Source organism: Scyliorhinus torazame, chromosome 8, assembly GCF_047496885.1.
Source record: "Scyliorhinus torazame isolate Kashiwa2021f chromosome 8, sScyTor2.1, whole genome shotgun sequence".
Taxonomy (NCBI): domain Eukaryota; kingdom Metazoa; phylum Chordata; class Chondrichthyes; order Carcharhiniformes; family Scyliorhinidae; genus Scyliorhinus; species Scyliorhinus torazame.
The window spans coordinates 157,227,255-157,253,989 of record NC_092714.1 but is presented as its reverse complement, the minus strand read 5'-3'; the positions used below and the strand labels follow the sequence as shown (position 1 = coordinate 157,253,989).

At 46.8% G+C, this 26,735-nt stretch overlaps 1 protein-coding gene across 3 annotated transcripts in view; it reads left to right on the top strand.

The window, feature by feature from the left end:
- The window catches only part of phldb2b (pleckstrin homology-like domain, family B, member 2b), a 517,142-nt gene that overhangs the window by 99,571 nt on the left and 390,836 nt on the right, over nucleotides 1-26,735 (top strand). For all 3 annotated transcript variants that reach the window (XM_072514438.1, XM_072514437.1, XM_072514436.1), the window contains 3 exons: nucleotides 12,793-12,906; nucleotides 20,335-20,409; nucleotides 22,465-22,588. In XM_072514438.1, the coding sequence (XP_072370539.1) occupies nucleotides 12,895-12,906; nucleotides 20,335-20,409; nucleotides 22,465-22,588 (211 nt within the window). In that variant the 5' untranslated portion in view covers nucleotides 12,793-12,894. The remainder of the gene's footprint in view (nucleotides 1-12,792; nucleotides 12,907-20,334; nucleotides 20,410-22,464; nucleotides 22,589-26,735) is intronic.

Sequence of the window (26,735 nt, the reverse complement as noted above, 5' to 3'; positions counted from 1 at the left end):
GTACTTTTCTTTGTTCTTTGTTCTTGACCTTTCTTATCTGGAATAGGGCTTTACTGACGGGGGTAGTGGACACTGAGTATTCAGCGATCACGATCTCGGATCATGCCCCGCACTGGGTTGACCTACAGGTGAGCAAGGAGGGTAGCCAGCGCCTGCACTGGAGGCTGGACTTTTAGCTGATGAGGAGGTGTGTGGGCGGCTGCCGAAATGTATCCAGAACTATCTGGAAGTCAACGACACGGGGAAGTTTCGGCTGCAGTGGTCTGGGAGGCGCTGAAGGCGGTGGTTAGAGGGGGCTGATCTCGATACGGGCCCACAGGGAGAATGCAGACAGAGCAGAGACGGACCAACTGATAAAGGAAATACTACAGGTCGACAGGAGGTATGCAGAGGCCCCAGAGGCAGGGCTTCTAAGAGAATGACAGCCACAGGTGGAGTTTGGCTTGTTAACTACAGGGAAGGTGGTGGAGCAGCTGAGGAAGGTGAGGGGGGCGATCTATGAATATGGGGAGAAGGGCAGCAGAATGCTTGCGCAGCAGCTTAGAAAGCGGGAGGCGGCCAGGGAGATTGGGAAGGTAAGGGACAGTGATGGGAACCTGGTCGGAGATTCAGCTGGCATCAATAAGGCGTTTGAGGAATTCTACAGCAGGCTGTATGAGTTGGAACCCCCAACTGGGCCGGAGGGGATGAGGCAATTGTTAGGGGGGCTGAAGTTCCCGAAGGTTGATGAAGACTTGGTAGAAGGGCTGGGGGCTCCGATCGGGTTGGAAGAAATAGCAGAAGGGCTGAAGGCCATGCAGTCGGCTAAAGCCCCGGGACCGGACGGGTACCCCGTGGAGTTTTACAAAAAGTTCTCTGGGGTGCTGGGGTCACTGCTGATGAGGACATTTAATGAGGCAAGGGAGAGCGATGTCACAGGCCACGATCTCATTGATCCTGAAGTGGGATAAGGACCTGGAATTATGCGGGTCCTACAGTACGATTTCCCTACTAAATGTACATGCCAAACTGTTGGCTAAGATCGTGTCCTCAAGGATTGAGGACTGTGTCCCGGACGTGATTGGGGAGGACCAGATGGGATTTGTTAAGGGGAGGCAGTTGGCGGCCAATGTAAGAAGGCTGCTGAATGTAATTATGATGCCCCCAGAGGGTAGGGACGTAGAGGTGATGGTCGCAATGGACGAAGAGAAGGCATTTGACCGGGTGGAATGGGACTATCTGTGGGAGGTACTGGGGCAGTTTGGATTTGGACGGGACACCATTGACTGGGTCAGGCGCCCGTGGCAAGTGTTCGGACAAACAGGTTGACATCCGGCTATTTTAAGCTGCACCGGGGGATGAGGCAGTGATGCCACGTCTCCCTGCTGTTGTTCGCACTGGCCATAGAACCGCTGGCAGTTACGTTGAGAGCCTCAAGGGGCTGGAAGGGGTTGGTCCGGGGGGCGGGGGGGGGGGGGGGGGGGGGAATGGGGGGGGTGGAACACAGAGTCTCACTATACGCGGACGATCTGCTCTTGTATGTGTCGGACCCATTGGAAGGGATGGAAGAAATTATGGGTATTCTGGGGGATTTTGGCTGGTTTTCGGGTTACAAATTGAACATGGGGAAAAATGAGATGTTTGCCATTCAGGCAAGGGGGCAGGAGGGGCGATTGGAGGAACTGCCGTTGAGAGTGGTAGGGGGAAGCTTTCCGTACCTGGGTATCCAGGTGGTGCGGGAATGGGAACGGCTGCACAAGCTAAATCTGGCCCGACTAGTAGATCAAATGAAGGAGGATTTCCGAAGGTGGGACGTGCTCCCGCTGTCACTGGCTGGGAGGGTACAGACAGTGAAAATGACGGTCGTCCTGAGATTTCTGTTTGTGTTTCAGTGTCTCCCCATCTTTATTCCTCGGTCCTTTTATAAACGGGTCAACAAGATGATCTCGGGCTTTGTATGGGTGGGTAAGACCCCGCGAGTTAAAAAGGGGATGCTTGAGCGTAGCCGGGGGGGGGGGGGGGTCGATGTGGGAGCGAGTAGAGGCGGCATCATGTAAGTTTGGGGGTGTTGGTAATGGCGCCTCTGCCGTTCCCGCCGGCACGGTGCTCCACCAGCCCCGTGGTGGTCGCGGCCCTGAGAATCTGGGGGAGGAGACATGTGGGAGCAGAGGGAGCAGAGGTCTGGTCTCCAATTTGCAACAATCACCGGTTTGCCCCGGGGAGGTTAGATGGAGGGTTCTGGAGATGGCAGAGAGCAGGGATCGAGAGGATGGGAGATATGGTTATAGAGGGGAGCTTTCCCAGCCTGAGGGAACTGGAGGAGAAATTTGAATTGACAGGAGGGAATGAATTTAGGTACCTGCAGGCACAGGACTTCTTACGCAGGCAGGTCTCAACCTTCCTGTTCCTACCACCAAGAGGGATACAGGACAGGGTAGTTTCCAGAGTGTGGGCGGGAGAAGGGAGGGTTTCGGACATTTATAAGAAACTTATGGGGTCAGAGGAAACGCAGACCGAGGAGCTGAAACACAAATGGGAAGAGCAGTTAGGAGGAGAGATAGAGGATGGTCTCTGGGCGGATGCGTTGAGTAGAGTCAACGCGTCCACAACATGTGCCAGGCTCAGCCTGATACAATTTAAGGTTGTTCATCGGGCTGCCATGTCAGTGGCTCCGGATGAGCAGGTTCTTTGGGGTAGAAGACAGGTGCGCAAGGTGTCTTGCAAACCATGTTCATATGCTCTGGGCATGCCCGAAGCTCAGGGGATTCTGGCAGGGGTTTGCGGACGTCATGTCCAAGGTGTTGAAAACAAGAGTGGCGCCGAGTCCAGAGATGGCGATTTTCGGAGTGTCGGAAGACCCCGGAATCCAGGAGGAGAAAGAGGCAGATGTTCTGGCCATTGACTCTCTGGTAGCCCGGAGACGGATACTATTAGCTTGGAGGGACTCAAAGCCCCCGAAGTCGGAGACCTGGCTAACTGACATGGCTAGCTTTCTCTGTCTGGAGAAAATCAAGTTCGCCCCGAGAGGGTCAATGTTAGGGTTCGCCCGGAGGTGGCAGCCGTTCGTCGACTTCTTTAGGGAAAATTAACCGTCAGCAGAAGGGGTGGGGGGGGGGTGCTGAGGGGCTAGTTTAGTTTAGAGTAGGGGGTTAGAAAAAGTGGGACCTGTCATGTGAGAGTACCTTTAAGAAATGGATGTTTAAGAAATGGGGGTTTATCGAATAGTTGTCGTGGGTGTACCTTGAGGAAATGGGTGTTTATTACTGCAGTGATGTCAGAGTGTGGATGGAGCTGGGCTGTCTGTCAGCTTTTAGTTTCACTTTGAGACACACTTGGGTGTTTCTGTGTTTTTTTGGTTTTGTTTCAGTGTTGAAGCTGCAGCCAGCCACAGAGAAGGTGTAATGTTGTTCTCTCTCTCTGCCATTTAAAGACTATCTCTTGATCATTCGGTGAATTCAGAGTGATAACTGTTCTCAGTCGTGTATTTAAACCTGATGTGCTTCTGTTAAAAAGTTTTTTAAAAGTCTTATGGGTGTTAAAAGGAAATCTTAAGGATTACTTAGTGTTGTATTCTTTGGGGGTTGTATTTGAATTAATGGTTGCTAAGATGTTTACTGTATGTTGTTATGGGCCAGGGTTTAGAGAACCCCAAAGTGTATCATGGAGTTCACTTGACCCACAACTTTTAATAGATTGTGGTATGGGGAGCACATGGCCCACTCTACAGGTGTGGTACAGCAGAAATGGAAAAGTATTTTTTAAAGCAAAACAATGTTTATTCTATGAACTCAACTTAACCTTTTTAAAACATACAGTGAACATCTTTACAACCATCAATTCAAATACAACATCCACAGAATACAACACTAAGTAATCCTTAATAACGTACAAAACAACATTCAGGAGATAAAAGAAATACCTTTTAACAGAAGCACATCAGGTTTACATTCTCTACTGAAAACATTTATAATTCTGAATTCACTAAATGATCAAGAGATAGTCTTTACATGGCAGAGAGAACAACAGTACACCTGCTTTGTCTGGCTTCAGCTCCAACACTGAAAACGAAACCAAAAAAATACAGACACACCCAAGCTTTTCTCAAAGTGGAACTAAAAAGCAGAACCAGAGCTCAGCTCCACCCACACTCTGACATCAGCAGTAACATGAGCATTCAAACATTTCTTAAAGTGCCATTTTCATGACAATGTTTTAAGGTTAACTTGAGTTCATAGAATAAACATTGTTTTGCTTAAAAAAATACTTTTCGATTTCTGCTGTACCACACCTGTAGAGTGGGCTGTGTGCTCCCCATATCACAATCTAGTAAAAGTCGTGGGTCAGGTGAACTCCATGATACAATTTGGGGTTCTCTCAACCCTGGCCCATAACAGACCTGTGAGGGAGGAAGACGGCTTTTGCACTATGTTTATAATTGTAAGTACACTGTTTCTTCTGTTACTGTTATAAAACCATAAATACCTCAAATAAAATGATTATTAAAAAAAAAGAAGTCTTACAACACCAGGTTAAAGTCCAACAGGTTTGTTTTGAATCACTAGCTTTCGGAGCACAGCTCCCTCACCTGATGAAGTTGCTGTGCTTCGAAAGTAGTGATTTGAAACAAACCTGTTTGACTTGAACCTGGTGTTGTAAGAGGTCTTACTGTGCCCACCCCAGTCCAACGCTGGCATCTCCACATCATAGTTCTAACAAATCCGATCACGGGACATTTTAGAGGGATACAGAAGATGTAATTAATGAAAGAAATTGATTAAACAGTTATCAATTAAACAGTTCTTAAATAAAAGGAAAAACTTTAATTTACTATCTACACCTGCCACTAATACCAATTTAAGCAACCAAATACAGTTCAAATGCCACTTATAAATAAAGTAAACAAAACAGGTTACTTGCTTTTGTCTTGTCAGACCCTTCCGCTCAACCTAACAACATTTGGCTAACCTGCACCTGGCTCCACCCATTAATTACGTCCTCTGCATCCCACTAAAATATCCCTGATTGGCTTTGATAGAACTAAGCACTACAATGAAGTTACTGTGAAAAGACCCTCGTTGCCACATTCTGCCATCTGTTTGGGTACACAGAGGAAGAATTCAGAATGTCCAAATTACCTAGCAGCACATCTTTTCCTCAGAAATTATCTACTCTCCAAGGGATCTCTACCAATCAAAACAATATCCCATTATCCATCTCGCTGTAAACAAGTAAATGGTTAAAAACAATAATTACCTCACTTTTTATGACTTCTTAATTACAGTTTTGGTAGACACGCTGCATGTATTTTAAACTGGGATTTTTAATAACCTTACTGCCACAAATATGAAATGTAATGGATAACAATTTCTACAGTCATCACTCATTCCTGTGCAGTGATACCTTTCATTCCTTCAAGAACATCCCAAAGGTGGCAGCGGAGATGGTGGATGCATTGGTTATGATATTTCAGAATTCCCTGGATTCTGGAAGGGTCCCGGTAGATTGGAAACACACTAATGTGACTCCCCTATTCAAAAAGGGAGAGAGGCAAAAAGCAGGCAAAAATAGACCAGTTAGCTTGTGGTGGTGAAGTTGCTGGAATCAATCATTAAGGAGGAGATGACTGAATATTTGGAAAGACAAAGCTCAATCCACCATTGTCAGCATGGTTTTATGAGGGGTAAGTTATGCTTGACAAACTTGCTTGAGTTCTTTGAGGAAGTCACCAGTAAGGTGGATAATGGGGAACCTGTGGATGTGGTATCTTTAGACTTCCGGAAGGCGTTTGATAAGGTGCCGCGTAAAAGACTAATCCAGAAGGTGAGATCACAGGGAATTGGGGGCCGAAACTAGATTGGATTGAGGATTGGCTGACTGAGAAAGCAGAGGGTCGGGATAACTAGGTCCTTCTCTGGCTGACAAACTGTAACTTGCAGGGCCTCAACTGTTTACGATCTATATAAATGATCTGCAAGCAGGGAGAGAATGTAATATAGCAACATTTGCGGAACATACGAAAATAGGTGGGAGAGGAGGCAGTGAAGAGGAGATACAGATTTTACGGATGGATATAGATAGGCTAGGAGATTGGGCCAAAATTTGGCAGATGGAGTTTAATGTAGATAAGTGTGAGGTTATCCATTTTGGCTGATAAAATAGAAAGTCAAATTATTATCTGAATGGAAAGAAGATTCATGATGGTCACCCTATTATAGAAAGGATATTATTAAACTAGAAAGAGTGCAGAAAAGATTTACTAGGATGTTACCGGGACTTGATGGTTTGAGTTATAAGGAGAGGCTGGACAGACTGGGACTTTTTTCCCTGGAGCGTAGGAGGCTTAGGGGTGATCTTATAGAGGTCTATAAAATAATGAGGGGCATAGATAAGGTAGATAGTCAACATTTTTTCCCAAAGGTAGGGGAGTCTAAAACTAGAGGGCATAGGTTTAAGGTGAGAGGGGAGAGATTCAGAAGGGCCCAGAGGGGCAATTTCTTCACTCAGAGGGTAGTGAGTGTCTGGAATGTGCTGCCAGAGGTAGTAGTAGAGGCGGGTACAATTGTGTCTTTTAAAAAGCATTTAGATAGTTACATGGGTAAGATGGGTATAGAGGGTTATGGGCCAAGTGCGGGCAACTGGGACTAGCTTAATGGTAAAAACTGGGCGGCATGGACTGGTTGGGCCGAAGGGCCTGTTTCCATGCTGTAAACTTCTATGATTCTATGATTCTATGTGTCTGGGCAGAGGGATCTGGGTGTCTTTGTTCATGAATCGCAGAAAGTAGGTGATATGTGGCACAGCTGTTAGCACTGGGACTGCAGCGCTGAGGACCTGGGTTCGAATCCCGGCCCTGGGTCACTGTCCATGTGGAGTTTGCACATTCTCCCCATGTCTGCGTGGGTTGCACCCCCACAAACCAAAGATGTGCAGGGTAGGTGGATTGGCCTCACAAAATTGCCACTTAATTGGAAAAAAAAATTAGGTACTCTAATTTTTTTTTTTAATGAATTGAAGAGAGGCGGTATGCAGCTACAGCATGTAAATAAAAAGACAAATGGAATGTTAGCGTTTATTGCAAACGGATTGGAGTATAAAAGTAGATAAGTGTTGTTGCAATTGTATAGGGTGTTGGTGAGACCACATCTGGAGTATTGTGTCCAGTTTTGATCTCCTAATTTGAGGAAGGCTGTGGTAGTATTGGAAGCAGTTCAGACGAGGTTCAAGGGGATGAGAGGGTTGATGGCATGGTAGCACAATGGTTAGCACTGTTGCTTCACAGTGCCAGGGTCCCAGGTTCGATTCCCAGCTTGGGTCACTGTCTGTGCAGAATCTGCACGTTCTCCCCGCGTCTGCGTGGGTTTCCTCCGGGTGCTCCGGTTTCCTCCCACATGTTCCGAAAGACATGCTGTTCGGTAATTTGGACATTCGGAATTCTCCCTCTGTGTACCCGAATAGACGGCAGAATGTGGTGACTAGGGGCTTTTCACGGTAACTTCATTGCAGTGTTAATGTAAGCCTACTTGTGACAATAAAGATTATTATTGTTATTACATATAGAACATTACAGCGCAGTACAGGCCCTTCGGCCCTTGATGTTGCGCCGACCTGTGAAACCACTCTAAAGCCCATCTACACTATTCCCTTATCATCCATATGTCTATCCAATGACCATTTAAATGCCCTTAGTGTTGCCGAGTCCACTACTGTTGCAGGCAGGGCATTCCACGTCCTTACTACTCTCTGAGTAAAGAACCTACCTCTGACATCTGTCTTTTCTCTATCTCCCCTCAATTTAAAGCTATGTCCCCTCGTGCTAGACATCACCATCCGAGGAAAAAGGCTCTCACTGTCCAACCTATCCAATCCTCTGATCATCTTGTATGCCTCAATTAAGTCACCTCTTAACCTTCTTCTCTCTAACGAAAACAGCCTCAAGTCCGTCAGCCTTTCCTCATAAGATCTTCCTTCCATACCAGGCAACATACTGGTAAATCTCCTCTGCACCCTTTCCAATGCTTCCACATCCTTCCTATAATGCGGCGACCAGAATTGCACGCAATACTCTAAATGCGGCCGCACCAGAGTTTTGTACAGCTGCAACATGACCTCATGGCTCCGAAACTCGATCCCTCTACCAATAAAAGCTAACACACCATATGCCTTCTTAACAACCCTCTCAACCTGGGTGACAACTTTCAGGGATCTATGTACATGGACACCGAGATCTCGCTGCTTATCCACACTGCCAAGAATCTTACCATTAGCCCAGTACTCTGTCTTCCTGTTATTCCTTCCAAAATGAATCACCTCACACTTTTCTGCATTAAATTCCATTTGCCACCTCTCAGCCCAGCGCTTCAGCTTATCTATGTCCCTCTGTAACTTGTAACATCCTTCCGCACTGTCCACAACTCCATCGACTTTAGTGTCATCTGCAAATTTACTCACCCATCCTTCTATGCCCTCCTCCAGGTCATTTATAAAAATGACAAACAGCAGTGGCCCCAAAACAGATCCTTGTGGTACACCACTAGTAACTGGACTCCAGTCTGAACATTTCCCATCAACCACCGCCCTTTGTCTTCTTCCAGCTAGCCAATTTCTGATCCAAACTGCTAAATCACCCTGAATCCCATGCCTCCGTATTTTCTGCAGTAGCCTACCGTGGGGAACCTTATCAAACACTTTACTGAAATCCATATACACCACATCAACTGCTTTACCCTCATCCACCTGTTTGGTCACGTTCTCAAAGAACTCAATAAGGTTTGTGAGGCACGACCTACCCTTCACAAAACCGTGTTGACAATCTCTAATCAAATTATTCCTTTCCAGATGATTATACATCCTATCTCTTATAAACCTTTCCAAGATTTTGCCCACAACAGAAGTAAGGCTCACTGGTCTATAGTTACCGGGATTGGTCTATAGTTACCGGGATTGTCTCTACTTCCCTTCTTGAACAAGGGGACATTTGCTATCCTCCAGTCTTCTGGCACTATTCCTGTAGACAAAGATGACTTAAAGATCAAAGCCAAAGACTCAGCAATCTCCTCCCTAGCTTCCCAGAGAATTCTAGGATAAATCCCATCCGGCCCAGGGGACTTATCTATTTTCACACTTTCCAGAATCCCTTCTAGTCTCGTAGCCAGAATCTCAGTATTCTCCTCGACAACACTATCTTTTTCCTGTGTGAATACTGACGAAAAATATTCATTTAGCACCGCTCCTATCTCCTCGGACTCCACGCACAACTTCCCGCTACTTAGAACATAGAACATAGAACAATACAGCGCAGTACAGGCTCTTCGGCCCACGATGTTGCACCATCTGTCCTTGATACTGTCCTTGACTGGCCCTACTCTTCCCCTAGTCATTCTTTTATTCCTGACATATCTATAGAAAGCTTTAGGGTTATCCTTGATCTTACCTGCCAAAGACTTCTCATGTCCCCTCCTAGCTCTTCTTATCTCTCTCTTTAGGTCCTTCCTAGCTAACTTGTAACTCTCGAGCGCCCTAACTGAACCTTTATGTCTTATCTTTACATAAGCCTCCTTCTTCCTCTTGACAAGTGTTTCAACTGCTTTAGTAAACCACGGTTCCCTTGCTCGACCACTTCATCCCGGCCTGACAGGTACATACTTATCAAGGAGACACAGTAACTGTTCCTTGAACAAGCTCCACATTTCCATTGTGCCCATCCCTGCAGTTTTCCTCTCCATCCGATGCATCCTAAGTCTTGCCTCATCGCATCATAATTGCCTTTCTCCCAGATATAACTCTTGCCCTGCGGTATATACCTATCCCTTTCCATCACTAAAGTAAACGTAATCGAATGATGGTCACTATCACCAAAGTGCTCACCTACCTCCAAATCTAACACCTGTCCTGGTTCATTACCCAGTACCAAATCCAATATGGCCTCGCCTCGTTGGCCTATCTACATACTGTGTCAGGAAACCCTCCTGCACACATTGGACAAAAACGGACCCATCTAAAGTACTCGAACTAGAGCATTTCCAGTCAATATTTGGACAGTTAAAGTCCCCCATAACAACTACCCTGTTGCTTTCGCTCCTATCCAGAATCATCTTTGCAATTCTTTCCTCTACATCTCTGAAATTTTTCGGAGGCCTATAGAAAACCCCTAACAGGGTGACCTCTCCTTTCCTGTTTCTAACCTCAGCCCATACTACCTCAGTAGACGAGTCCTCATCAAAAGTCCTTTCTGCCACCGTAATACTGTCCTTGACTAACAATAATACTTGCCCTCTCCCTCTTTTACCACCTTCCCTGAGCTTACTAAAATATCTAAACCCCGGCACCTGCAACAACCATTCCTGTCCCAGCTCTATCCATGTCTCCGAAATGGCCACAACATCGAAGTCCCAGGTACCAACCAAGCAAGTTCACCCACCTTATTCCGGATGCTCCTGGCATTGAAGAAGACACACTTTAAACCACCTTCCTGCCTGCCGGTACACTCCTGCAACTTTGAAACCTTACTCATGACCTCACTACTCTCAACCTCCTGTATACTGGAGCTACAATTCAGGTTCCCAAGCACCTGCTGAACTAGTTTAAACCCTCCCGAAGAGCATTAGCAAATTTCCCCCCCAGGATATTGATACCCCTCTGGTCCAGGTGTAGACCATCCCGTTTGTAGAGGTCCCACCGACCCCAGAATGAGCCCCAATTATCCAGAAATCTGAAACCCTCCCTCCTGAACCATCCCTGTAGCCACGTGTTCAACTCCTCTCTTTCCCTATTCCTCGTCTCGCTATCACGTGGCACGGGTAACAACCCAGAGATAATAACTCTGTTCGTCCTAGATCTAAGTTTCCACCCTAGCTCCCTGAATTCCTGCCTTACATCCCTATCCCTTTTCCTACCTATGTCATTGGTATCTATGTGGATCACGACTTGGGGCTGCTTCCCCTCCCCCTTAAGGATCCCGAAAACACAATCCGAGACATCACGCACCCTGGCACCTGGGAGGCAACACACCCAGGTCTCTCTCGTTCCCACAGAATCTCCTATCTATCGCCCTAACTATGGAGTCTCCAATGACTAATGCTCTACTCTCCCCCCTTCCCTTCTGAGCAACAGGAACAGAGACTGTATGTGTCAGAGACCTGCACCCCATGGCTTCCCCCTGGTAAGTTTCCCCCCCCCAACAGTATCCAAAGCAGTATACTTGTTACTAAGGGGAATGGCCACAGGGGATCCCTGTACTGACTGCTTCCTCCCAGCCCCTCACCATCACCCACCTATCTTTATTCTTCGGAGTAACTACATCCCTGAAGCTTCTATCTATGACCACCTCTGCCTCCCGAATGATCCGAAGTTCATCCAGCTCCAGCTCCAGTTCCCTCACATGGTTTCTGAGGAGCTGGAGATGGGTGCACTTCCCACAGATGAAATCAGCAGGGACACTGTCGGCGTCCCTCACCTCAAACATTCTGCAGGAGGAACATTGCACTACCTTCCCTGCCATTCCCTCTACATAAAAGAAAGAAAACGAAAGAAAGAGCTTACCTGTTATGGAGAGATATGAGGAGGGATTAAACATTTTGGTCTTATACCAGCTGGAGTTTCGAAGAATGAGAAGGGATCTGATGAAGCTGTATAAAATACTCAAGTAAACGTAGTCCAAATGTTCCCCCTTGTGAGGAAATCTAGAATGAGAGGTCACGGATCTAGGTTGAGAGGTGGTAGATTGAGAACAGAGATGAGGAGGAACTACTTCTCGCAGAGGGTGGTGAATCTTTTTATCGACTTAGAGTACTCAATTATTTTATTTTATTTTTTCCAATTAAGGGGCAATTTAGCATGGCTAATCTACCTAACCTGCACATCTTTGGGTTGTGGGGGTGAAACCCACGCAGACACGGGGAGAATGGGCAAACTCCACACAGACAGTGACCCAGGGCCGGGATTCGAACCCGGGTCCTCAGAGCCGTAGGCAGCACAGAAGGTGGTGAATTTATGGAACTCGCTGTCCCATAGTGCGGTGGAGTCTGAGTCATTAAACGGTTTCAAACGGGAGATAGATATATTTCTGATAAAATGGGTTGAAGGGATACGGGGAACAGGGAGGGAGGTGGGTTTGGGACCAGGAAGAGATCAGCCATGATCTGATTGAAAGGTGGAGCAGGATCAAGGGGCTGAATTGCCTACTTCTGCTCCTAATTCTTATGTTCCTGCACTCTGTGAAACACTTTGGAAGTGTATTCAATGTTGGTAACTTTCAGCCACCTTATTCACAGAATTGTTTGTGATCCGGGCTGAGAGATAAATATCTGCCAGGATGGAAGGGTAAACTCCCCTGCTTTTCTTCAAACTGTGTCATTACAGAGTTGACCTGTGAGGGCAGAGGGATCCTTAGGTAATGCCTTATCTAAGAAATGGTACCGCTTGCAGTGCAGCATTCCATTGGTACTGCACTGTCACATCAGCCTGAATCATGTACCCAAGTCTCTAGAGAGGGACTTCAACGCACAGACGGACTGAGGTGAGACTGAGTGACACCACTGGGCCAAGCGTTCTTCCCAATACTCAAACTGAAGTTAAGTAAACAAAAGGTTCAAACCTACACATGGGGACTATCCAGTACTTGCCCGCCATTTTCAATCCAGTGGAGACTGGAAATCTTGAGCAGTCAAGAGAGGGCAGAAACAGCAAACCTTGGCCAAGTTCTCTTCACTGTTCTCGAAGCCCTTTCTGCAAGATGTTTTGTCTCTGTTTCTAACTTGCCATCTGTAAGAAATACATTGTTCAAACTGAATGTTCCCAATCTCTGTTTGCCAACAGGCAGTGGAGTTTGTGAGTGCCTGAAATAAAGAGAGCTCTGTTTGCCCACTAAGTATCACAGGCCCAGTGGAGCTGAACGGACAAAGCTTCGAGACAAAGACAATGGATGTGCAGGTGTGGCCACAACTTAGCGCATTTGGATTCCCTTTATAGAAATGTTATTAAAAATGATGGAGAGTGAAGGTATAGATTAACCAACGTGATGAAAGAATGAGAAACTCTAGTTATGATAAGTGATTGGAGAAACTGGGGCTATTTTTACTTGATCATTACAGAACGTGTTGATTACAGAACGTGTCTGTTCAGGATGTCTTTTAATAAGGATGCGGGAGTCGAAACCGAATAAAAATAAGAACAGTTTTAGTTACAAACCTACTGGGTACTTCTCTGGTCGTTGACTCACTGGGGAGCTGCGATACCCCGCCCCGAGCGGGGGTGCTCGTACTCCGCAAGGAGCACGCGGAAGACGAGCATTCCCACCCCATAGGCCCCGCGCAGGATATTACAGTTTTCTGTATGTTAACAGCAAGTCTTCATCAGCAACTTGCAACTGTATATATATGTACACAGAATACAGGCATGGAGTCTAGGTCTATACAGGTCTCTCTGCTCAGCACCACATTGACCTAACCCGAGGGTCATGTGTCTTCTTAACTCATTAAGTAGGCTATGTCCTACATTAACCCTGCTTGTGCCACACTCTTATCTACAGATCAGAGGAGATTTATTTGAGGTTTTTAAATTATGATCAAGTGAACAGGGAATGAGGATTTCTCTAGTTTCCTCCAGTAAGTCATGGTTCTTCAATTTAACATTGAGAGAGTGAGGAGAGGGTTTAGCAGAAATGTATTTGCACAAAGGGTTGTTTGAACATGAGATGTTGTAGTTCAGGGTGGTTCAGGCAGAGAGCTTCACATCTTCGAAAGGAACATTAGATAAGTATTTGAATCAGAGGAAGATACAGGGCTAAGGGGACTGGGGCAGTGGGATTAGTTTGGGATTGATACAGGACTATGGGGAGAGAGTTGGGCAGTGGGATTAATTTAGGATTGTTACAGGGCTATGGGGAGAGAGTAGGATTAGTTTGGGATTGATTCAGGGCTATGGGAAGAGAGTGAGGCAGAGGGGTTAGTTTGGGATTGATACATGGCTATGGGGAGAGAGTGAGGCAGAGGGGTTAGTTTAGGATTGATACAGGGCTATGGGGAGAGAGTGGGGCAGTGGGTTAGGATTGATACAGGACTATGGGGAGTGTGAGGCAGGGGGATTAGTTTAGGATTGATACAGGGCTATGGGGAGAGAGTGGGGCAGTGGGATTAGTTTGGGGTTGATACAGGGCTATGGGGAGAGAGTGGAGCAGTGGGATTAGTTTGGGATTGATACAGGGCTATGGGGAGGGAGTGGGGCAGTGGGATTAGTTTAGGATTGATACAGGGCTATGGGGAGAGAGTGGGGCAGTGGGATTAGTTTAGGATTGATACAGGGCTATGGGGAGAGAGTGGGGCAGTAGGATTTGGCTGGGATTGATACTGGGCTATGGAATGAGATTGGAGCGTTGGAATTAGAACTACCAGAAGGATGTGGAGGCTTTAGAGAGGGTGCAGAAGAGATTTACCAGAATGTTGCCTGGTATGGAGGGCATAAGCTATGAGGAGCGATTGAATAAACTCGGTTTGTTCTCACTGGAACGAAGGAGGTTGAGGGGCGACCTGATAGAGGTATACAAAATTATGAGGGGCATAGACAGAGTGGATAGTCAGAGGCTTTTCCCCAGGGTAGAGGGGTCAATTACTAGGGGGCATAGGTTTAAGGTGAGAGGGGCAAAGTTTAGAGTAGATGTACGAGGCAAGTTTTTTACGCAGAGGGTAGTGGGTGCCTGGAACTCACTACCGGAGGAGGTAGTGGAGGCAGGGACGATAGGGACATTTAAGGGGCATCTTGACAAATATATGAATAGGATGGGAATAGAAGGATATAGACCCAGGAAGTGTAGAAGATTGTAGTTTAGTCGGGCAGTATGGTCGGCACGGGCTTGGAGGGCCGAAGGGCCTGTTCCTGTGCTGTACATTTCTTTGTTCTTTGTTCTTTGTTGAATTACATTGAATAATCACGAGATTGCAAACATCTCTGGGTATGTGAATCGATGCTAAAGGAAGTGTGATGTTTTTCGTCATTTCCCATCACCTTCTGATAGTTCTGACAATAACATTGCCTGGACATCTGACAAGAATGTTGCCTGGACAGTGAGTATCAGCGAGCTACATACCAGAGGATACATGCTGCTCCCAGATAAATAGATTCCCATAGAGACTGACAACATTCGCTGAGATAGTAACCTCACCCCTACCCTGGAATTTAAAATGTGAAGTTTGAGGGTCAATATTCCTCTGTCACTATCCGGTTATGGTCAGCTGAACTTGTGAAAATCCCTGCCCCACATTGTGTGATTTCTGATGAGAGCTGTTTGCTATTGTGTCATGGTTTTGTCGGAGCACATTCCAGTGAGAGGCCAAGTTTGACTGGCAGAATTCCAGTGGCTGGGATATGTGGGATCAGGATGGTCCCTCAGCCAGCTCGGTTGCAATTGCCAAGGAACAGCCTCATTTCTTGAAGTGATTTACAACATATGTGAATATGATGACCCGGCCAGCAATGCATCAGTTTACACAGGGTGCTAAATGACTTAACTGCAGATCAATGTAAAGGTAAAGTCTGCAAGATCAGTTAACATTGAAGCGTTTCCCAAGGGCCCATATAGGCAGAAGGCGAGTTTCAAAAGCTTGAGAGTGAAGATCCTTAATGGTTTGCACAAGCGATTGTTTATGTTGCTCCAATTCAATGTGTTTAAATATCAATGGTTGGTCGTTCAAATCAACAACAACTTGCATTTATATAGAACTATGGAAAGGCAGCACAGTGGTGCAGTGGTTAGCACTGGTGCCTCATGGCCCCGAGGACCCGGGATCGATCCCGGCCTCAGGCCATTGTCCATGTGGAGTTTACACATTCGCCCCTTGTCTGCGTGGGTCTCACCCCCACAACCCAAAGATGTGCAGGGTAGGTGGATTGGCTGTACTAAATTGCCCCTTAATTGCCAAAAAGGAATTGGGTTCTGTAAATTATTAAATATATATATATATAGCACCATGGCCCTTCCTAGGTCATAATAAAAATTAATTATCACCAAAGAATGAGTTGATAGGACATGTGGAGCCAAGACATGGTCGAAGAGGTAGGTTGTAAAGAGAGCCTTAAAAAGTGAGAGAGGTGAAGGGGGGCAGAGACATTTAAGGAGCACTCAAGCTTGGGGCCCAGCGGGCCCACAGACCACACGGCTTGTGGTCTAAATGGCTGAAAGCTTGGGTGCTGATCATGGAGCAATGGGAAATCAGGAATTCAAGGAGAACAATAGTCTAGGAGGCTGAGAAGGCTCAAGGAGGTTATGAAGCGAGGAAGGCAGACCATAAAGCCATTTGAGCAGTGGCACATCATAATAAACACAGTTACTGTTAATCTCAGCCAGAGGCTGGCGAATTTCACCATCTGCTGTGGTGGGATTCAGATGTGGATCCACAGAGCATTACCCTGGGTTTCTGAATTCCTCGACCAATGACAATACCCTACTTTGATGTAGATTAAGTAACCAAATAGACTAAAATAGTCTGAGGGACAAATCTGGGCGGCACAGTAGCACAGTGCTTCACTGTTGCTTCACAGCGCCAGGGTCCCGGGTTCGATTCCCGGCTTGGGCCACTGTCTGTGTAGAGTCTGCACGTTCTCCCTGTGTCTGTGTGGGTTTCCTCCCGGTGCTCCGGTTTCCTCCCACAAGTCCCGAAGGACGTGCTGTAAGCTGAATTGGACATTCAGAATTCTCCCTCTGTGTACCCGAACAGGTGCCGGAATGTGGTGACTAGGGGCTTTTCACAGTAACTTAATTGCAGTGTTAATATAAGCCTACTTGTGACAATAAAGATTATTGCAAAAGGGCAGCCCCTTAAAGGGATACTGCCTTAACCAAAAACAAATCACAAATGAAACTACAAAAAATGAAATTAAAATATGATTACCAGGGTCGATAATGCACGCTAGGCCCCGTGGTGCCCATCAGACACGGAAGACCTCGCCGGTGCTGGTGGACTCTGCGTGCTCCCTCTCCACGGACACCTGGCCGCAGATTTAGCTGCCGTAGAGGGGATTACAGTCAGGTCAGACGACCCCCTTGGCCACCCGCTGCCTGGACCTACGGTGTGATGGTGTGTTTGGTCAGGCCCAGGAGCAAGTTCATGAGGAGGTCCTTCCCCATTCCCCTCCACACGTGGGGCCCATAGATCAGGAGGCGCGTGGAGCTGAAGTGCAAACAAAACTACAACAGAAGATTTTTAATTAATGAAATGAAATGAAAAATGAAAATGAAATGAAATGAAAATCGCTTATTGTCACAAGTAGGCTTCAAATGAAGTTACTGTGAAAAGCCCCTCGTCGCCACATTCCGGCGCCTGCTCGGGGAGGCTGTTACGGGAATCGAACCGTGCTGCTGGCCTGCCTTGGTTTGCTTTCAAAGCCAGCGATTTAGCCCTGTGCTAAACAGCCCCTCTAATTGAGAGGGGAGTGCAATCTGCAACACCCTAATGTTTCAGCTCAGTCATGCCTGCCACAGGACAATTTTACCATCTAGTGTGGTAGCATTTGAGCCCCGGACACCAGGGCCTTGCTCTTGGTTTGTGGTTTTCCAGTTCAATGACCACTAGGTCACAGGAGGAAGCCACCAGTGACTATTGCACTATGTCAGCGTGTCAACGGGCAATTAGATAATTCAGCACAACTGTCCCCAGGCGGGGAAATATGGGGAATATGTAATTCTATTTTTAAAAGATTCTAAAAATCATTGTTAGAGTTTACCAATCAGTTCACTCTGAGGAATCGGGACAGTCTGTTGTGGTCCTGGGAACAAACTGACAAGACACGCCAGGAACAGAAACTGCCACATGGTGCCCTGACTGGAATCGATACTGGCCGTCTACAAGAGCACTCAACTGAACATATAAACTCGTTATTATTATCTGGACTTTGTGATTACCCACTCATATTTACGCAAAAGAACAAGACCAGGCTATGAATATGTAACTAACTTCCAGATACAGATCATCAACTTTGTAGCAGGACATAGAACATACAGTGCAGAAGGAGGCCATTCGGCCCATCGAGTCTGCACCGACTCACTTAAGCCCTCACTTCCACCCTATCCCCATAACCCAGTAACTCCATCTAACCTTTTTGGACACTAAGGGCAATTTAGCATGGCCAATCCACCTAACCTGCACATCTTTGGACTGAGGGAGGAAACTAGAGCACCCGGAGGAAACCCACACAGACACGGGGAGAGCGTGCAGACTCCGCACAGACAGTGACCCAGCGGGGTATCGAACCTGAGACCCTGGTGCTGTGAAGCCACAGTGCTAGCCACTTGTTCTACCGTGGTGCCCATACTGGACAAACAAAGAGGTGATCAGGCTCCATAATGCACTAATAGCTGGTCAGACCAGAGTGTTTCAGAGGACAGTGGATCTTGATCGAATCACTCTGTCTGAACAGGAGTATCCTGTTTATTCCCATCAACGAGTTTAAGTCAGGATGGGACAGTATAACTCAGGATACAAGCAAATTACTGCGGATGCTGGAATCTGAAACGAAAGAGAAGTTGCTAGAAAATCTCAGCAGGCCTGGCAGCATCTGTAGGGAGAGAAAAGAACGCTTCGAGTCCGATGATTCTTTGTCAAAGCCCGACATGATGTTGAACTCTTCTTTCGTCGCCTTCGTCTCCGTGCCCACTTCTTTGGGCAAGAATCCTCCCCCCGTTCCACTGATCCTTTCATGTGCCTCCAACATTCTGCCTCCAAGTGGACCCCTCCACTGGGACAATTACCTGCCCTTGATCTTTTCATTGAGAACTGTCAACGGGACATTGGCCGTCTTAATTTTTCTGCCCCCCTCATCCATTCCAACCTCTCTCCTTCCGAACTTTCTACTCTTCACTCCGTCAGGTCTAACCTCGACTTTGTCATCAAACCTGCCGACAAAGGGGGTGCTGTTGTTATCTGGCGCACTGACCTCTACCTCGCAGAGGCTGAGCGCCAACTCTCAGATACTTCCTCTTCCCTCCCCCTGGACCATGACCAGACCACTGAACATCAAGCCATTATCTCCATCACCGTTAGCGACCTCATTTCCTCCGGATGCCTTCCCCTCCACAGCTTCCAACCTCATAGTCTCCCAACCCCGGACAGCCCGCTTTTACCTACTTCCTAAAATCCACAAAAAGGACTGTCCCGGCAGACCTATTGTTTCAACATGCTCCTGCCCCACCAAACTTATTTCCTCTTATCTTGACTCCATCCTCACTCCTCTGGTCCATTCCCTCCCCACCTACATCCGGGATTCCTCTGATGCACTGCGTCATATTTACAGCTTCCAGTTCACGGGCCCTAACCGCATTCTATTCACCAGGGATGTGCAATCTGACTACACCTCCATCCCACACCAGGATGGCCTGAGAGCTCTTCGCTTCTTTCTCGAAAAGAGACCCGGACAATTCCCATCCACCACCACTCTCCTCTGCCTGGCTGAACTCGTTCTATCTCTCAACAACTTCTCCTTTAACTCATCTCACTTTCTCCAAATCAAAGGTGTAGCAATGGGTACCCGATTGGGTCCGAGTTATGCTTGCTTTTTTATGGGGTATGTGGAACATTCCTTGTTCCAGACCTATCCGGGCCCTTTTCACTCCCTACAGATGCTGCCAGACCGGCTGAGATTTTCCAGCATTTTCTCTTTCGTTTCAGTATAACTCAGGCCAGCTGTGGGCGTATAGCTATTACTCAGTACTGGCAGAACCAGTATAAAAGAAGGAATATCAAAACAGATCTGGAGCAATAACCTGGAAGTCCCCCATGGCACAACCATCATAAGAAGAAGAGAGCCTGGGTTCAGAAGCCCAGAGAAGATATCCACATTGAGTGATCATAGCCTGGCCAACCCCCTTCACTATATGCGAGTAAAACCTAGAGCTTAGCTGTGAGTCTGAGTCACATTTTGTGTAAATGAGAGAACTGTGAATAAAATTGGGTTAAATGATGAACCTACTTTGTCCTTAGTTCGACTCATATGTAAAGGCACCTGGGTAAAACGTTTTGCGAATGAACTGGTTGAAGTGTCTGATAATTTACAGACAACACTGTGACTTTGCTGTCTTGGAAAAAAATCTGTTTTAAGGTACAACTTAGCTTCGCATTTTTTTTTCCTCAACATACAATTATTGGAATTATCAGCTGATAGGACATTAAAAACATTCAATCGTAACTTTCGAAAGGAAATTGGAGATTTACTTAAGAAGGAAAATAATCTTGCTGGGCTAAAAATAGGAGAGGGGTACTAATTGGAAAGCTCTTTCAACATGCCAGCAACATCCTGTTGAGTATAATTCTCTGATTCTTAGACTTTCTGTTTAACTAAACCTTCAATTCCCATTGTTTTGTAAACATACAGGAGATGGGAAAGTCTGAAACCAAAAATGAATTGGAGGAAAAGAAGGCATCAAAGAATGATCCGGAAATACTGAAAGTGAGTGTCTCCTATTGCGAATTCTGCAGTTCACCGGCTGCACAATGAAAGGAAATGATAAGACAAAGTAACATTCACCAATGATTGGCTCTGACCGTTTCCCTCACTAAGTATATTGGAAAGCCTTGTGTTGAGCTATGGCTGAAAGTTTCCTGTTTAAAATATTGGTTTATTTTATCCTGGAGAATTGTGCCTCATTTAGGCCACCTCAGTTTTGGAACGTTATGAAGGCAGAGGATGCAGAAAAGATTAACAAGAATGGCTCTGAGGATGAGACAGTTCAGTTATGGGAATTGATTGGAGAAGCTGGGACTGTTCTCCTTGGAGACGAGACGGTGAAGGAAGAAACTTGATAGGGGTCTGGATAGAGTAGAAGAGTGGGTGGCACGGTGGCACAGTGGTTAGCACTGCTGCCTCCCAGCGCCAGGGATCCAGGTTCAATTGCAGCCTTGTGTGACTATATATGTGGAGTTTGCACTGTCTTCCCGTGTCTGCGTGGGTTTCCTCCGGATGCTATGGTTTCCTCCTACAGTCCAAGATGTGCAGGTTAGGTGGATTGGCCATGCTAAATTAATAAATCTTTATTGTCACAAGTAGGCTTACATTAACACTGCAATGAAGTTACTGTGAAAATCCCCTAGTCACACACTCCGGTGCCTGTTCGGGTACTCAGAGGGAGAATTCAGAATGTCCAAATTACCTACGAAATTGCCCCTTAGTGTCCAAAGGATAGGTGGGTATAGGGCTGTGGTGTGGGCATAGGTAGGGTGCTCTTTCAGAGGGTCGGTGCAGACTCGATGGGCCAAATGACCACCTCCTGCACTGGAGGGATTCTATGAATTAATAAAAAGTGTGGGTGATTGGAATGTGCTGGATTGCTCTAAAAGAGAGCTGGTCAAGACCCAGTGGACCAAATGGCCTCCTCCTGAACTGTAACCATCTGTCATTTTGTAACTTCACTAAACATGCAGGTTACACTTTAAGTGATGGAGTGAGGAACCCACAACTAGCACAGTGGTTAGCACTGTTGCTTCACAGCGCCAGGGTCCCAGGTTCGATTCCCAGCTTGGGTCACTGTCTGCGGAGTCTGTACGTTCTCCCCGTGTCTGTGTGGGTTTCCTCTGGGTGCTCCGGTTTCCTCCCACAGGTTCCGAGAGAAGTGCTTGTTAGGTAATTTGGATATTCTGAATTCTCCCTCTGTGTGCCCGAACAGGCGCCGGAATATGGCGACTAGGGGCTTTTCACAGTAACTTCATTGCAGTGTTAATGTAAGCCTACTTACGACAATAATAAAGATTATTATTATGATGTTTCTGAAATCAAGGTCCACTGTGGCCAGGAATAATGAAGAGTAACCAGAAATTCAGGCGAAAGGGAGCCGGGGATGGGAGATATTTCTTTCTTGCTGTGTGACCTATCTGTCGATGTCAGATCACATGAAAATATTTGGTTTTTCGTGCTTATTATCCTATTACTCCCAGAGTCAAGATGGTGGAGTTGTGGTGATGTGACTGGATTTGTAATCCAGAGGCACAGACTGCTGGTCTGGGTACCTGGGTTCAAATCCCACCACGGCAGCTGGTGGAATTTAAATTCAATAAATCTGGAATATAAAAGCTAATCTCAGTAACGGTTAAACTACCAGATTGTCATTAAAACCCCATCTAGTTCACTTTAGGGAAGGAAATCTGCCGTCCATACCTGATCTGGCGTACACATGACTCCAGCCCCACAGTGGTTGACTGTTTACTGCCCTCTGAAAAGGCCTGGCTAATTATAGTCAGCGACACATCCCATGAAAGAACAGGTTTTAAAAAGCTGGGTATTTATGACTGTTTGGTGGATTCATGGTCACCATTACTGATATTAGTATTTCATTTCAGATTTAAGCCAACAGGCAAGTTGACTCAACCAATCAGCGTCATTTTCTCTACATGTGCCATTTCAAAGGTACTTTATTGGGTATAAAGCCTCGGGGTGTCCTGAGTTGGGGAAAAACACTATATAAATGTAGACATTTATTGGAAGTGATGTTGAATTTGGGTTTATTTACAGAACGCATCATTGGATATCATTGATATTGGAAAAGGCTGGAAGATGCAGTCGGAGAAACCTCACTTAGTGAGTCTAGGTCGTGGGCGGCTCAGTATAGCTATTACACTGCTACCAATAAACGAAGGTATGGAACAGATACCTGCAAACTCTGGATAAATGGCAATTGTCCACCTGGCTTGTACAAAGCAGTAACCTTGAATGTATTGACATGTTTTAGAATATAAAGGAATTGTACTCCCCAATCACAATCTTTCAGAACATAAATCATGGAACTTAGGAGTAGGAGTAGGCCATTCGGCCCCTTCAGCCTACTCCATCATTTGATAAGATCATGGCTGGTCTGATTATTGTCTCAGTTCCGCTTCCCTGGCTTGCCCCCCGTAACCCGAGACTCCCTTGTCACTCAGAAATGTGTCTAACTCAGCCTTGAATATATTGAATGGGTCGAATATGAACTGTCCATGATATAATTATATCCTTTTTCAAATAAGGAGACAGAAACAGTATACAATGTGGTCTCACCAAGGCTCTGTACAACTGGAGTAAAACGTCCCTATTTTTATATTCTATTGCCCTCGCACTACACACCAACATTCCATTTACCTTCCTAATCACTTGCTTGACCTGTGGACTAACCTGTGGGTGTTTCATGAACTCAGACACCCAGATCCCTCTGCAGCAGCGAGTTCTGCAATCCCTCTCCATTTAAATAATAGACTGATTTATAGATCTTCCTGCCAAAGTGGACAAGTTCACATTTTCTCACATATTCCATCTGCCAATCGCTTAACCTGTCTATATCTCCGTACTTCCTCTTGTCAACTTACTTTCCTATATATCTTGGTGCCATCAGCAAATTTAGTAAACATACATTCGACCCCCTCATCCAGGTCATTGCTCTAGTTTGTAAATAGTTGAGGCCCCAGCACTGATTCCTGTGATACTTGACTAGCTACATGTTACCAACCTTAGAATGACACATTGATCCCGACTCTCTGCTTCCTGTTAGCTAAGTAATCCTCTTTCCATGATAATGGCCGGGATTCTCCGAAATCCCTGCCAAGTGTTGACGCCTATGTAAATACCGGAGTGGTGTACGCCGGCGCCAACGGGCCTCCTGGCCCAGCAATTCAGTGGTCTTCAGGGGGCTAACACAGCGGCGGAGTGCTGCGCGCTGCTCCGGCACCGGAAGGCGGCCCTGCACGGCCGGCGCGGGTCCGCGCATGCGCGTGGTGATCATCTCCACGCCAGCACTGAGCAACATGTCAGAGACCTACAGCAGGCTCGCGCGGAAGGAGGTAGGCCCCCTCCAGATCGTGGGCGCCCGCCGATCGGAAGCCCCCGATCGCGGGCCTGGACCCCGTTGAGGTCACCCCCAGAGTCAGATCCCCCCACCTCCCGCACCAAGACGTCCACCACGGCAGCGGGTCCAGGCTCACCTGGTGGTACCAGGTTGGAACCACGCCGGCAGGACTCGCCGGAACTCGGCGGGAGTTCGGCCGGTCGACCGCAGAGAATTGCCACGGGGCCCCTTTCAGTGGCCCCAACCGGCATTGAGGAGGCCGCGCGGGCGCGATTGGCGTCGATTCTCTGGTCGCCGGAGAATCGCGTCCCAGTGTCGGAGCGGCGTGGCGGGAATTTCCCATGTCCCTGGCGATTCTCCGACACGGCGCGGGCTCGGAGAATCCTGCCCAATATGTTCCTCCCAGCACCACATGCTCTTACCTTGTGTAGTAACCTTTGATGTGACACCTTATCAAATCCTTGGAAATTCAAGTACACCACATCTACTTTTCTTCACCTTGCTTATTCCTTCCTCGAAGAACTGTACTAAATTAGTACAGATTGTCTTTATCTTTCACATGTTGACTCTACCTGATCAAATTATGACATTCTAAATATCCTGCGATAACGCCCGTAATAATGGATTCTCGTAGATTCCCTCTGACGGATGTATAGGGCTGACTGGCCAGTAGTTTCCCTGTTTCTCTCTCCCCTGCTTTCTTGAATTAAGTTATGTTTTCAGTTTTCCAATCCAATTCCAGAATCTAAGGAATTTTGGGAGATTATAACCAATGCATCTACCATCTTTCCAGCCAATTCCTTTAAGACCCTAGGATGCAGGTCATCAGGCAGCACGGTGGCACAGTGGTTAGTACTGTTGCCTCACAGCGCCAGGGTCTCGGGTTCAATACCAGCCTTGCGTCACTGTCTGTATGGAGTTTGCGCTTACTCCCCGTATCTATATGGGTTCCCTCTGGGTGTTCCAGTTTCCTCCCACAGTCCAAAGATGTGCAGGTTAGGTGGATTGGCCATGCTAAATTGCCCCTTAGCATCCAAAAAAGATGTGTTGGTTAGATTAAGGGTGTAATGGCTAGCACGGTAGCACAGTGGTTAGCACTGTCGCTTCACAGCGCCAGGGTCCCAGGTTCGATTCCCGGCTTGGGTCACTGCCTGTGCAGAGTCTGCACGTTCTCCCCGTGTCTGTGTGGGTTTCCCCCGGGTGCTCTGGTTTCCTCCCACAAATAGCAAAAGATATGCTTGTTAGGTGAATTGGACATTCTGAATTCTCCCTGTGTATCCGAACAGGTGCCGGAATGTGGTGACTAGGGGCTTTTCACAGTAACTTCATTGCAATGTTAATGTAAGCCTACTTGTGACAATAAAGTAGGCGGGGGAGTTGAGATTGGGTGAAGTGCTCTTTCAGAGGGTCGGTGCAAACCCGATGGGCCGAATGGTCTCCTGCACTGTGGATTCTATCCTATCAGGTCCAGGGGAGTTGACAGCGGTTTACGTCTAATAGTTTTCCCTAATGATGATGATAGTTTTAAGTTTCTTTCTCCCGTTCACCTTTTGATTTTCAAGTGTCTTTGGAAAGTTGTCTTGCACAAATCTTCCACAGTGAAGATGGACACATGTACCTGTTCAACACTTTGTTTTTCCCCTATTATTAAACAATGGGACGTGCAGTACCTCAGAGATCATTTGAGAATCCAGTATGTCATGATATTCAGGTAAACATCATGGTGCAAACATACATACATACTGATGGACAGATCAACGGACCAATCAATACACACACAACACCACAGCCAATCACAGGCAAGAGCATACACACTATAAAACGGGGAACACGACACTTACCGCGGATGCCAGCAGGAGACAGCTCAGGGCACAGAGCTCACAGCAAGCCACTCAGACATCCACCATGTGCTGAGTGCCACTCCAAGATAGTGTTAGCAATAGGTCCACAGATTCAAGGTTTATGATCGAACCACAGTAACCAGTTTACCACTGTAAATATTGTTAGTAATAAAACTGAGTTGTACCATCCGCAACCGTGTTGGTTCGTCTGTGTAGCAGAGCACCCAACACGACACAGTAGTAGTAGGAAGAGGAGTCAAACAAAACATAGGCATTTCATGATTTTAAATAATTCTTTCATGGGATGTGGGCATTGCTGGCAAGGCCAGTATTTGTTGCCCACCTCTAATTGCCTTTGATATGAATGGCTTAACCATTGCAGTGGGTCTCGAGTCACATGTAGGCCAGACCAGGGAAGGATAGCAGATTTCCTTCCCAAGAGGATATTAGTTCTAGTGGTGTTCCGCAGAGATCAGTGCTGGGACCTTTGCTGTTTGTAATATATATAAATGATTTGGAGGAAAATGTAACTGGTCTGATTAGTAAGTTTGCAGACGACACAAAGGATGGTGGAATTGCGGATAGCGATGAGGACTGTCAGAGGATACAGCAGGATACAGATCGGTTGGAGACTTGGGCGGAGAAATGGCAGATGGAGTTTAATCCGGACAAATGTGAGATTATGCACTTTGGAAGCTTTAATACAGGTGGGAAATGTACAGTAAATGGCAGAACACTTCAGTGTATTGACAGGCAGAGGGATTTGGGTGTACAGGTCCACAGGTCACTGAAAGGGGCAACACAGGTGAAGGAGGTAGTCAAGAAGGCATACGGCATGCTTGCCTTCATTGGCCAGGACATTGAGTTTAAAAATTGGCAAGTCATGTTGCAGCTGTATGGAACCTTAGTTAGGCCACACTTGGAATATAGTGTTCAATTCTGGTCGCCACACTACCAGAAGGATGTGGAGACTTTGGAGAGGGTACAGAAAAGGGCACTGTTGCCTGGTGTGGAGGGCATTAGCTATGAGGAGAGGTCAAAGTGCTGCCTACACTGGTTCCACACTCTCAATTCTGATTTACCTGAACGCCCCCCCCCCCCGCCCCCCCACCCCGTCGACCCTTCTC